The sequence below is a fragment of the Phalacrocorax aristotelis genome, chromosome 7, assembly GCF_949628215.1.
Source record: "Phalacrocorax aristotelis chromosome 7, bGulAri2.1, whole genome shotgun sequence".
NCBI lineage: Eukaryota > Metazoa > Chordata > Aves > Suliformes > Phalacrocoracidae > Phalacrocorax > Phalacrocorax aristotelis.
Window position 1 is genome coordinate 8984381 of NC_134282.1, and position 14237 is coordinate 8998617.

Below are 14237 nucleotides of genomic sequence, written 5' to 3' on the forward strand. Positions count from 1 at the left end.
AAACCTCTGCAAGCACCAGCTTCGTGCCATAAGCAGCTCCGCTGGGGAGGGCCTGGGAGTGCTGGTGGGCAGCAAGCTGACCCTGAGCCAGCACCGTGCCCATGTGGCCAAGGCGGCCAGCGGTGTCCTGGGGTGCATTGAAAGGAGTGTGGGCAGCAGGGCGAGGGGGTTCTCCTCCCCCTCTAATCCGCCCTGGTGAAGCCGCACCTGGAGTGCTGCGTCCAGTTCTGGGCTCCCCAGTTCAAGAAAGACGGGGAACTGATGGAGAGAGCCCAGCGGAGAGCTGCCAAGGTGATCAGGGGGCTGCAGCATCTCCCTTGTGAGGAAAGGCTGAGAGACCTGGGTTTGTTCAGCCTGGAGAAGGTTGAGGGAGGATCTTATCAATACTTATAAATATGTGAAGGGCGGGTGTCAAGAGGATGGGGCCAGACTCTTTTCAGTGGTGCACAACAGCGGGACAAGGAGCAATGGGCACAGGTTGGAACACGGGAAGTTCCACCTCAATATGAGGACAAACCCCTTCCCTGTGCGGGTGCCAGAGCAGTGTCACAGGCTGCCCAGGGAGGCTGTGGGGTCCCTTCCCTGGAGACATTCAAACCCCGCCTGGATGCGGTCCTGTGCCCCCTGCTCTGGGTGTGCCTGCTCACGCAGGGGGTGGGACGGGGTGATCTCCAGAGGTCGCTTCCAACCCCCACCATTCTGGGATTCTGTGAGTCTGTAAGTGCCCAGCGTTCCTGCTGGCGTCGCTCCTGTCAACCACCAGGTCTGTCTGTGTAACATCACCCCGGTACGAGTTTCTGCGCTGTAATTCTGCACGATGCGCTGGCCCTCCTCCCCCCTTCGAGATACAAACATGATAGCTTGCCCCAGGGTGCAGTACAGCACGTGTTGCTCAGAAGAGCTCACCTTCCCAGGCAACACGGGAGCTGGGAACGAGCGACCCACCTATTCCACCATCTGCCCCGGCTGTTTTGGGCCAGCTGCAAACATCAGTCATTCCTTGGTTACATTTTCTGTGTCACTGCTAAAGATACTGAAGACCACTGAGCCAAGCATAGCTGCCTGGAAAACTCAAAAAATACCCTGATTAAATGAGATTATGTGTAGACAATTATTTTAACGTATCCACCATTTTAAAATTCATTTAATATCAGTCTCATTAAGTGACATTAACACATTTTCTTCCTTGATCAATGAATTTCACCAAAAAGAGGCTTTGTCTGAGGTTTCTTTTCCAAGAAATCCGTTCCCCAGAGCTAACCTCTTTAACTGGTGATGTCTGACAGTAATGGGGGCTGGTGGCACATGCCTGGCTGTGCGCGGGTTCGACAGCACAGACGCGGCACTTGGCAGCTGGGTGCTGCCCAGGCCGTCCATCCCCACCACAGTGGCAAAAAGCGATAAACTGCATGTCCCATAAGCTGCTGGGAAGCCATCTGGCTTTAAACCCTCATGGACTGTGTGCCACACTAACCTCTTCCTAATTTTAGTTAGGGGTGATTTTAGAAAATGATGTATTTATTTGTGTTGTCCTGTTTAATAATCGTAAGTGTGAGCAGAACGTTCGTTTTGTAATTTGCCCCAAACCTTCTGAAATATAGCGATAAAAAATGGTGGTTGGGAGAATCTCTTATTTAATATACTTGGGATGAAAATTATCTGGTTCTGATTATCTAGAAATGGCCGTCCTTAAGATTTTCAGATCAGGGCATAAGCAATTTTCAACCACTCTAATATGCACAGAACGCAACTGAAATTATACACGCACACATTTTAAACATGAATATTTACTAACATAAATAAACAGTGTTTTATAACAAAAGGCACAGATTTTCAACTATAAACAATGGAAAAGTATTTACAATTTGCACATACATAATCTAACAGCAAGTGCACAATTGGTCACTTCAGATATTCTTTTCTATATTTTCAGATTTAGTTCCTTCCAAGCAAGTAATTTAATCGGTTCTGCAATGTCCAGATTTTTTTTTTTCCACAAAAACTGCTACCAATGCCAGATAAAGAGAGTTTATTGAAACTAATAATTTAGCAGCACAAGTTTTCAAATGGAGACAGTGTTGCTAACTTCTTCATACTGGATAATAAAATAAGGGTAGCTCTGATCATCGTTAAAAATGACAAAAATCTGAGGCTCAAAGTAATTGTCCACACAAGAGTCATAGAGGTCGCTGGTAATGCTGCCGGGGTTCACCGGCGGAGGTCTCCTCATGGTGTGGTTACCCACCGTGTACCTTCCCGTCAGTACTTTGGCCAGGAACATGTAATGAACTCCTTTGGGTGACCTTTTGGAAAAGTTATGGGAATAGCTTGCCTTTCTGGCAAAGTAACTGCCCTGTCCAAACATGGTGGCATGCTTCCCACAGACGCGCGGGTCGAAGTTGTGCTTGCAGATTCCATCCACCACGTCCTGGGAGGTGCCATGGAACAAATGCCTTTCGTTCATTATCCTGTCAAGCCCAGTCATTTTTTTGGACATATATTCCTTTTTCCTGGAATAGAAAATGGAAAGTGAAGATGAGTATTCATTGCAGATCTGCAAGGGAAAAACAGTTTTCACTACAGCTCTTCAAGTATCAGTATTATCATGTGGAATAGCAGAGCTGTAAGAGGAGATATGAAACCATTTCTGTATGGATAGCAGAGTGTGTCTTCCACTTTCAAATGAAACTTTTGTGTGAAATAAGTATTTTTGAAAGGACCTGAGTGGATACTGCTGGAGACAAGCTCTCTCACCCGCACAGCAGCAAAGACAAAGGAGCTTGAGAAGTGCCTGCTTATCTTTGCCTGTATTTCACCTTGGATGTGGAAGGAAGTCTTCCTCAGAGTGAAACCAAAGGCTGTGCAAAAATTAAATCCCTGTTCAGCTTCAGAAGAGGCCACAGAGGAATTACTGAGAGACAGGGTGGGTGAAGATGCTCTAGACCAGCATGAATACTGTAAGAGAGTCAGGCTTTGCTCACCCAGCTCATCCCTTGACTTCTCCTGAGATTCTGCATTTCTTGAGAAGGAAGACAGAATCCACAAATCTAATTTCCTACCAGTTACAACGTGGTAACTGGACGGTAACTTTCAGACACAGCACCTCTGGTTTGAATGGGACAGACTGACATAGGAGTTCATCTTCGTGAGACCACTGTAAGACCCTGGGTCGCCATGTTCTGGGGAACCAAGGCACTAATGGCTATCTTCAGCCATTATTTGATGACAACAATGCTTCCTAATTTGGCTTGAAAGTGAACCGAAAGATTTTTTCAACTAGATATTCTATATTTATTTTGAAGTTTCTGTGAAGATACATTTTACAGAAGTTATCCGTAGATAGCATATTAAATGTCTTACACAGGAAGTTTCCTGGTAAGATATTTTTCAGTATTTTTCTGATAAGGCCTTTCAGCTGAAGATGCTGCTTTTCATCAGAAAATCTGGAGTTTATGCATTCTACTTAATGATCAATTTCTATTTTGCAGCTCAAATTACATATTTTAAGGTATTTTTTCACTGAATCACAGAATGAATCACAGAATGGATCACAGAATGGTGGGGGTTGGAAGGGACCTCTGGAGATCATCTCGCCCAACCCCCTGCTTGAGCAGGGACAACCAGAGCCAGGTAAATTCTTCCACCTTTGTAAGAGAGCAGTATTTGCATTACCTTACCTTTTGTATTTCTCCCAAAGAAACTGATTTTGCACTCTCAGAATTTTCAAGATTTTATATTTGGTCTCTGGCACAGTCTTGTGAAACAGGTTATAAATGGTTCTATAGCTTTTGTCTTCCTTCAGAACAGGCACTTGGATGAAGTCCTGAGATGCATCCATACTAATCCAGGTTTCAGGATAGAAGTTTGGAGAGGTAACAGCAGCTGGAGCATGTGAGGAAGCTGGTTCAGCTGATGGAGAGGGTACTGGAGAGTTGCCCCCTAAGGTCCTAGTTGGGGAAGGAGAAAAAGTTTGTGTTTAAACATTCACAACCAAAAGAGCTTCTAATCCCATTTATTTCATCACCAACATATCTTAAGCAATTGCTGCTCTTTAGTTCTGTACCAATTTACATACCTGTAATGCTTGTTTAAAACAAACACGCCAGCTATTTCTGCTATTTTAAGAACTCCTCCATCCATACAAACTAATAACAAAATATTGACTTTCAAGGGATCCTGGTCCATGTAAGGAAACTGTACTGCTTGGTGGTGCTTAAAAGCCTACTACTGTCATTATTCACATTCTGGGGCAGGGTTATAAACTATGGACAGGCAGATCGCTGCCCAATATAATTATTTTGTATGTTAGCTATAAACGATTAAGTGATTTTAATATTCAGAATAAGAAAAGGCAAATAATACGGCAACAAGTGACCTAATTTCCTCTGAATACAAGGAGTAGAAACATTACTGTCTTGTACAATACGAATAACGAATAACCCCAACTAGTAACATTTTATAGGCAAAACTTGCAGATATTTCACTGCATTATGTAGAAAAGGAGATGCTATGTTTTCAGTACTACCCAGTATCATGCTGAGGAAGGCTCTCCTATTTTCATTTGCACAGGCCAAATGCAGATTTGCATTTGCATTTGCTTATTTTCATGCGACAGACCTGCCCCTCCTCTTGGGATAGCTGCCAGGTAAGAAGTCAGGAAGGGATGAAGGAGGGGAGCCGCTGCCTCTAACAGCCGTGGCAGGAAAGCAGCACGGATGCCAGAAAAAGAACAGACACCAGAAAAATCCACTTAAGGACACCAACTGTGGTGTGGCAAGACTTTGTTCATAATAAACACCTGCACCTCTGTGGAATTTTTCACACTCTTTAAGCTGCTAAATTTAGATAAAGAGTGTGGCATTTGTGGCTTATGTTCACCTGATTATAATCTGAACGAGCAAGCCTTACTCAGCTGAATAATCCTTTTGACTGGAGTTCTCCCATTTAAGCAATGAAAGTACTTTGAACATGCAAAGCTTGCAGGTTCAGGCTCTGGTTTTCACACTTTAAGTACACACCCCTTCAGCTCCTGCAAGCTGGTGAGGTTGCCCTTCAGTTGCAAGAATATATGGAACTATCTGAAAATTTCACCACATGAATATTTTACCGAAGTATTTTTATGGGAAAAGCTGCTGTTGACTGCAGGACCAACCCACAATGAATGCAAACAGGTAAGGGAGCTCAGAAGTAGGCAGCTCTTGTTAGGAAAGGCTGTGAAGTCAGAGGTACCCACTGTCTGGCTGGAAAGACACAAGGTGAATCTTGTCTCTAAACCACACAGGTGACCTGAAATTAAATTTCATTAAAGTTTAATGAACATTAAAGTTCATGAAATTTCTCAGGTCACTGTGTTCTGATAACACATCGCTGCCAAAGCGCAAGGAGAAAACCTGTTCTGACTAGGAGGAAATGGGAAAAGCGAATCCTTTGTGTATTCATCTTGGGCAAACTGAGGTTTGACAACATCCAAGGCCAAATCCTGCATCCCCATGTATAAGCAATTGGATTTTGCACACAGGAGCGACAGGCAAACTTGATTTCCTACTCTGTGTTTTTAAAAAGAAAGTTTACTGGAGAACAAACAAACTCTCAAAGCTTTGCTAAAGGCAAAGCCATTTTCTCCAGAGTGACTCTTCAGGAATCAATCTTCTTTTGTTCAGGGACGATGCTGCCTGAAAAGCCGCGCTATCGTGACTTCTGCACCCAGCCAATCTGTTCTCAAGGTACTGAAACACAATCACAGATCAACTTCTGATTGTCCTTGCTCGTTAGCCTGCTTTTCTCTGCAGCACCAACATAATTATCTAGATAAATAAGAATTCTACTGCTATTCACATCTTACCTACAGAAATGTCAATTAAGGTTGCCTTTCAGAATGTTTAATGCTAGTGATATGTAAGCCTGAAAGAACTGTGTGTGATTTTTCCTGTGACCCAGAAATAATTGAATGTGATTTTCTGATTGCAGGTTGAGCTTTTCAGGTCTAAAAAAAAAGATGGGGGAAAAAAAGTCTATTTTTAAATCGGTGCATTTGCTTTGGATCAGAGAGACAGTAAACTGTAACACCACCCACACTTTTCAGAGCAGACATACTCTTTAGAAGTGTTCACATGGCTTTCACCTGCTGTTCAAAGCTAAAAAGAAACTTCACTTGATTTGCATGGATTTGACTCCAACTCAAAATTCTTCTCGCTGTTTATTAATAGCTTAACAGAAACCCAGAAGATGTATTTTTCTATGAATGATTATTAAAATAGCAGTCTGCAATATTACAGTGTGCATTTAATTTTTTTCCCCCCTCCTAAAGTCAATGGATAAAAAATATTACTGTAGAACCTCATTCACTCACACTTGGACTAGAAGACCAAGCACAGATTAACAATAAGTTATGAATTAATGAGTAAGACATCAAACAAAATAAAAATACTGCAATGCTTCGGTGTACTTTGTTGATTTCTTCTGACTAGTGTAAATTACTTGTAAGCATTTATCACACAAAGGAAGCCATTAAAAAGTCAACATTTGTCAACTACTATCACCCATTTCCCACAGTTTTGTTTCAAGAATTCTTTCCCAATTTTATAACAGATTTAAGCAGGTAGCAGAGGAAATAAAAAAATCTCAGGTAGCGCTGTGTGAGAAGTGGAGACAAATACTGATTTCCTAAGGACAGCTTCCATAAATACTTAAAATATTCTTTTGTTCTCTGCTAAGAATTGGTGGATTTTTAAGTAAGCATTACAAGGTCTTTAGATAAAGAAAATAAAAGAATGACGTTTACTGCAGAACAACAGAAATTTCAGAGCTTAGTTTATAGATTTGGTAGCTGGCATGAACAGTTACGGTCAAGCCCTCATGAGTATAGAACCCTCAAGGGTCCACTAAAATTAGTGAGAATTGCATAATTTTAGCATATCTCAAAATTATAGACTTAAACTGTAGTAACATAGTCACTGGTAGCAAAACATCAGAATACTTGAAATCCTTATTCTTCATTAAGATGATAATCAGAATTGCTATAACCAGAAAGTCCACACTTGGTCTTTTTACCTGCCTCCTCCCACTATCTCTTTAACAATTTTGGGTTTCCTTCCTGTAAAACCGTATCTAAAAATGTTTCTAACAACCACGTGTTTTGAGGCTCTGACCACATTCACGCTCACCTCGCAGTTAGATGTTGTAACAACTCTGCAAGCTAATGAGCATTCTAGCCCTGCTGCAGCAGTTAAAGCTCCTTTGATTGGCCCAGCATGCCAAGCTGCCAGTCAGACTAATGATTTCCATCCCTTTGCTAACAGGACAATATGTTCCTAACTACTGAACTCCGACAATAATGTTTCCAGCTGTGCTGGTGACATCACAAAACCGGCATTTTTATGAGTTGTAATCAAAAATTACTACAATGCAACACCTTCCTCATTCTGCCTTTGATGGCCCAGCGTACTCACCCCCAGCAGAGGCGACAAAACAAGGCATGCTTTAATTGTGCTTGAAAATTATAAAATAGTTTTGAATGGTTATTTTCATGGGACCTAGGACTGATAGCCTGGCAATCACTACAGCCGGTGAGATGCTGAAAGCTGGACGATCCTTTGGCAAACTTGAAGTACATCTGTGCTTCTGATGTTCTCAATCCACAAGGTACATTATAACCTTTGAATAACAAACAGAGCCTAGCAGTAAGGAGTTCCTCAGATAATATTTATCTTGAAAAGCGGCAAGCGAGAGCTGCCAACATGACTAAGATTTATTATTTCTTCTGATTTTTCTACCCAGTGATGCCTGTTTCCTTGTCACATCTTAAGGAATACAATTCTCAGGGACAGAACAACACGACCAACAAATGCAAAGCTTCCATTTTGCTGGAATACATACTGTAAAAATGGCATCAGCACAACGCAGGAACGAAGAAGGGGTCTCCTCTTGATTTCTCTTCTGAAGCATGCATTTTGCTGGAAGCCATCTTTGATGTTTAAGATATACTGATTATGCCAGGTAACAAACCGAACCTCTTTCAGACCCCGGCAGCTGGCTTCTTCTATCAGTCTTACAACAGGCTGTTTCAAGAAAATTAAGAAAACAAAAATATACACATGATAAATTATATGTTCAAAAATTAATATTTTTGCCAGAGAGCTCAAAGAATCCCCCTCTCTCCTCCCTCCCCCTCTCTTCTCTTTCCCCTGCTCTGAGGCACTAGTACATTTAGACTGCTGAAAAATGTTCCATTACCTGTTTGCAAGATCTGCCAACAAGGCAGGTTTCACAACTTCCCTACATAATTGGTGGTGGTGCTATCATATTTTTACATGCCAAATGTTATTCCCGATATCTAACTTAAAACTCCCTTGTCACAAATTACTTACCTTTTGTCTTTGCCCAATGAATATGAAAAGCAGAAGTCTGCTGTAGAACAATCTTTTATATATTAACATATTATCTTTTTTTTTTATTATTTTATTTTCTACACTAGAGAAGCCAAGTTCTTTTAACTTCTCCTCGCAGGTCAAACATCCTAAACTCCTTGTTATTTGTGGTGCTTTCTTACAGACTCTCTCCAGTTTGTGCATTTATTTTTCTTTGCAAAGCCCCAAACTGTATACAGAGCTCTGCCTTAAGCTTCCTACCATGCTTATAAAGTCAGCATGACACATGAAAAAGATGAACATGATCTAGTTTACACTAATGGAGGTATTTCTGGTACTGCCAAAATTGTAAGACACTGATGAGGTTTTATTCAAAATATTATGTATAGCTCTGGCTACCCAAAGATGGGCTCTTAACTACCACAGGTATTTAAAAGACTCACTGCAGAGCTTACTTGAATGAATAGAATTATTCTGGTTTTGTCTGGCACAATCCCGTTTGACAGTGGATATGACTCCTGTGCCTATAATTGGGGTTAAAGAGTTGGAGGAGAGAAGGCCTATTTAAAACCTGCTATGGAAAACTGTGGCTGTTAAAGACCAAAGGGCTGTAGTGCCACTAGAACAAGTGTGCAAAAACCATCGGTTAACAGATTTAAACTAGACATTTAGGAAGAAGCTCCTAAGGAGCAGGGACTGGCAGCAGGGACCATCCAGCTGCAGCAGCGCACAGTGCAGCCCGTGAGATGGCAAAGGGCTGGACCCAGTGACTCTGGAGGCTCACGTCCTGCACTGCGATATCTTTGGGGACAGGTAAATAAACTAAAAACTGAAAAGCTAAATGGCAGTGGTGTTAAGGCTGCAGAAAGCCGTCCCCTAAAACCAGATTTCTTGGAATTAGAAAGGACTTTCTTGGTACTGAGGTGGGCCGGTTTGCTCCCAAATTTCACAATTTGGTCAGCCTCTGTCTCTCGGATGTTTTCAGGGATAATTCAAGGAACAGTCCAGCAGAGCAGAGTTCTCCTTTTATTGCTTTTTCAGTTCAACACTGACCTTCTTAATTATCTTCCTCAACAATAACTAAGTAACTTTCCTGAACGTTCGAAGAGGAAAGAGACTAAAATGTATATATATTTTATAGTATATACTGTATACAGAGTTTTGTGTTACAACCCAAAAGCAGGGTTCTGGAACATGTTAAGTACCTCAGAGTATTCTCTCCAGCCAAAGTGGTCCCTGCAGAAGTATTTCCAGACCGTGTAGTAGTTGGAGCTGGAGCTGGGGCAGGAAGGTGTGGACAGCCGCCGCATTTGGTCAAACTCAACAGTTTCATATAATTTCATAACATTCAAATCCACCCAAAACTCATGTCCCCTGGAAAGAACAAGGAAAACAAAGAATTCTCACCTTTTGTAATCCATTTTAAAAAGACAATTCAGAGATAACAAAACAGTCAGAACTACAGCTGGCAGAGTCCTCCTCAGAGATACCCTTGATCTGGCTGTGCTCATGTCATACAACCCTGTGACCATAAGGATGTCCCATGAGTTTGAAGTGGGCACAACACAGAAGCAAGTGAGAAGAGATGTAAGGGTAAAGGAGCTCTTCAAAAGTGTCCATGGATAATGGTAGAAAAAACATGGTCTTCAGCACAGAAAGACAAAACTCAAACCCAGCCGTCTTCCTAGTGGTATTTATTCAGTATGCATGAATTGTACCAAAATCAATATACATACCCTTGACATTTTGAGCATACTAAGTAAATACATCACAAAACCATATTTGATGAAGCAGCCACATACTATTCAAAAGGTTATTCTTGTGAAAGTTAGTGCTTCAGGGAAGAAAAGAAAATGTAAATGGCTCCAGATGAGGAGCATCTGCTGCCAATCCACCAGAGAGTTCGAGTATCTTTCATCACATGCAGCAGAAGAGAACTAGCATAATATGAAAAGGAAACGTGATTTCACAATTATGGAACCTACGCTGAGGAATACTGGCTTTTTCTCAGTAGCTATATTGCTGCTACAAAATCAACACTAATATGCAACTGCACGTGAAGTGACCGTGCTTTCAACAGGACCTAACAACAACATGGGGCTACAGATTAAGAGCCAGAGTAAACCCTTTATCTAAAGGAGAAAATAAAAGTGCAGTTTCTCTACACCTTACAAAGTCATGTTTAACAGTGACTGTGGAATGGCTCAGCAAACAGTTTCTAATGCTGTTTCATTAGTCGGTGTTGAGAGAGAGGGAGACATCAAATTAAAGAAAATTCTCAAGTAAATCACGGAGTTCTAAAGCTCTGTTGATCAGGGGACAATTGCTGGTTTATTAGCAATCAAGAACTTAAATTCACAGAAATTGAAAGAAATCACAGTAATATTCATTCCCTACAAAAGTAACTTTTTTAGAACATGGATTAACGTATTTCCAAAATGATGCTGTTTACATAATTAGTTTTCTACTTTCATAATCTGTTTACAAGTTGTCAGCTTACTGCTATTCATTAACTGTTACTAATCTTTGGCAACTGGAAATGCAGCTTTCGAGACTATATAAAATATTTTTTTGAATTCTTAACAGTAAACATAAATCAAGCTGATACTGGAAATATGCAGTTTATTTTTAAAACTATGGCACGTTAATACCATAGACATCAAAGTATTGCATCTGAAATTTACCACATCAAGTGACAGCTGTTCTAAACATCCATATGATTTTATGAATACAGATTTGCTTGAGAATGGCTGCAATTTTGCTATTTCACCCTTACTGGTAGAGTTGCTGAAGAGTTTTATTGTACTGTTTTCACAGAAAACTACTGAAGAGTTCCCGCTTTAAAAAATGATGATCAGCTGGAATGATCCTTCATTTCTCAATAGGAGGTACAAGTGCATAGATGTTCTTAGTGTTTACCATCATCAATTAATTGCATTTGGCCTGTGAAGTGCTAAGCACAGTTTAAAGCATTAAGCGCTTTCCTGACATAGATGAAAAGACAACGTGTCTGTTCCTACGGGCTCACAATCAGGGGATCTGATCCACTGCTGTTTGGGTAAATTTAGATTGCTTTCTTTGTTTTCAGTAAGTGTTCATATAGACTTAAAGAAAATACATAGAATCATCCCAGAAGTCAAATCAAATGTCTTAAAAATGCAACTCCGTGAGCTACTTTTAAAATTCTTTGGACACACAAATAATTCTTTTGGCAACTCCTGCAGCACCCCCAGGCCAACCCCAGCCGGGTTCTGCCTGACTCATTTCAGGGACAATTCCCCCTGAAATGCGGCAGGGTGCTGTCCCTGCCAAGCAGACCTACCTGCAGGAGGAACGGCTCCAGCCAGCTTTCTTCCCCTGTAAAGGGGAACTTACTATTGAAAGAAACATCTTGCCAGTTCCCTGCACATGGTTCTCTAAAAGCTGTCACAGAACCACACCAATTAAGATGAAAATTTTGGCGAGACGACACTATCACACCAAACCCATATAAGGTTTAACAGTGTGTTCCCTACTTGAGCCAACGGCATACAAAATCATTACGATTAGAATATGACTACAGGAGGAAACCAGCTATTCTGCACAGGAGGTGTATTTTAATAACCCATGTCTTCCCACCCAAGCTGCAGCTCACAGCGAGAAGTTGGCTGTACTAATTAAAGCTGACCTCCTACAGCCTGCTGCATCCACGGCTAGTGCACGGGCACCCACGCGACTCAAGAAAACGCATATAACTAGCACGGCAAGACAAATGTCAGATACAAGTGATACAAGACAGATCTAGTCAGAAGGAAAACTACCACTAAGCAAAATAAATGACCAGTACAAAGGGACTGAAAGTAAATGTAAGGCATAACAAAATACACACAGTTTCTGAAGTGAAAAAACCAGTAGCAGATCACCTCACCTTCCTGGTATGTAGTCATTTTGTTCCATAACAACAAGCTACGGTCTACTTTATTTGAAAACAATGTGTGAAATCATGAGGAAATCATCTCTCTGAAACACCAAGCTGTGTTATTATTTATAGTATTTGCAGGCTGAGCACCAGAAGCATGATTTTTTGAGTGATTTTCTTAACGAATATATTTTAAATGCTGCTTTAGGGACATTTACTTTTTTCTTATCAAAACATTGTCTTACAGTTCCGAATTTCAGTGCCTAATAAAGCTGTCATTTTTCAGAAAGACATGTTTAGAGATTGGTATTGTTTATATTATCCTTTTGCAGTGAGGAGCTGAACTCACTGTTTTGGGGTTATGTTGCACCTAAAGCGAGGCCCCCAGATACTGTGCTCTGTGTTGTATGAAACAAATATCCAAAAAGATATTTCTCAGTACAAAACCTCGCAATTGAAGCACTCATTCTCACTTTGATCTCTTTTCAAGTCAAATACCATAACATGGTTTTCCCTACTCCAAAGATCTGCGACCTCCAAGAAAGCGCAAAGAAATGGAAAACCTTTTCTTTAGGAATAAATTATTTTATTTTAAATGTGATGAAACCCAGAGAATTATTTAATTTTATTGTAACTTTGCCTGTTGCATGTGTTATAGTGAAAACTAATAATGAAAAATGTTTGCAGTAGTTCTGTGCTAATGCAGTCCAAAGTAAAGAGAGCCTGAAAATCAACATACACTCTAAACACGATAAAGATTATCCACTAGCATGGTGAACTCTTTTAAAAGTAATCACATACTGGTTAATATTCTAAAAAGTTAGAAGTGTGTAAAAGTTTGAAGACTAGAAAAGAAATTCCACAGGCACTTGAAACATGGCTGGCTTCTGATACATGACTTAGGTATTTCTAACACATGCTTAACTGTGTTGAAATACAGTCTCCAACAGACACACATAGCTCTGTAGCAAAGCAAGGAGAATCAAAGCAATGCAATGGGAGGGACCCCGTGGAAGGAAAAACATTTTTTGAGATGAACACAGTGTGAGACTGCTTTTCCTCATGCTTGCATTGCAGAGCAAGCAGATCTTCAGGATGAACTCCTACAACTCCAGGCTGACAGTGCATATGCAAAAAAGGGTATTTGTGTGCAGACGTGTTCTAACTGCAGAACAGGTGGGGAACTGTACGGTTTTTACATGGCTTTCTTCTAGTAGTTCTATAACAACATGAAACCCTCACATACAATTCCAGTAAAACAAATTGCAGTAAGTTTTTTCCTACAGCAAACAAAATCTCTGCACAGCTAAGTGTGCACCTCTGTATCTCATAAGACTCTGTTTAAGATTTGTAAGGCTGACAGCTAATGACAGCTTACAGAGAACATAGCTTCTCCGAAAGCTAAACATCTTTCTGTGAAACCTGTACAGAATGTGCCAAATTATTTCTCAATACTGAAAAAATGCAATGATTGTCTGCTGTTTGGAATTTTAACATTTCTGTAGCTCACTGTTTCTGCCTCTTCTTTATCAGATTCCCCTCCCCTGTAAGCAAACTGAGGACTGGATGGCCATTGCTCATTGACATATGCCGGCAATTCGCAGTAACAAGAACCCAGGCACGAAGGACCGAACCAGCTGACTACCATCCCGTCAAACATGCTTCTTGAAAGCCTATGTACGATACAACACATTAAGTGTTTTTGCTTTCCCATTCTGAAATAGAGCTGCTCAGTCTGTCTGACTGTAAAGATCACAGCGCTTCTGAGCGACCCACCTTTTGGTGTGTGCCCGTGACACAGCGAGCAGAGCAGAGCTCGCAAAGATCCCGTGTAACTAGCACTTGGCTTCCAGTTTAATACAAATCCATCACTCCTCGATTACAGATGGGGACAGTGGCGCTGGGAAGTTGCTACTGGGTTTTACTTAAAGTTTTGCTCAGAGTAAGACCTGCAGCTCAGAACCCAAAAAAGC

At 41.0% G+C, this 14237-nt stretch overlaps 1 protein-coding gene across 5 annotated transcripts in view; it reads right to left on the bottom strand.

Moving 5' to 3' along the window:
• Positions 1-1780: 1780 nt before the first annotated feature.
• Positions 1781-14237, bottom strand: part of TIPARP (TCDD inducible poly(ADP-ribose) polymerase) — a 42369-nt gene continuing 29912 nt past the window's right edge. For all 5 annotated transcript variants that reach the window (XM_075098616.1, XM_075098615.1, XM_075098613.1 and 2 more), the window contains 4 exons: positions 9572-9740; positions 7876-8057; positions 3678-3947; positions 1781-2510 (listed from right to left, as the gene is read on the bottom strand). In XM_075098616.1, the coding sequence (XP_074954717.1) occupies positions 2063-2510; positions 3678-3947; positions 7876-8057; positions 9572-9740 (1069 nt within the window). In that variant the 3' untranslated portion in view covers positions 1781-2062. The remainder of the gene's footprint in view (positions 2511-3677; positions 3948-7875; positions 8058-9571; positions 9741-14237) is intronic.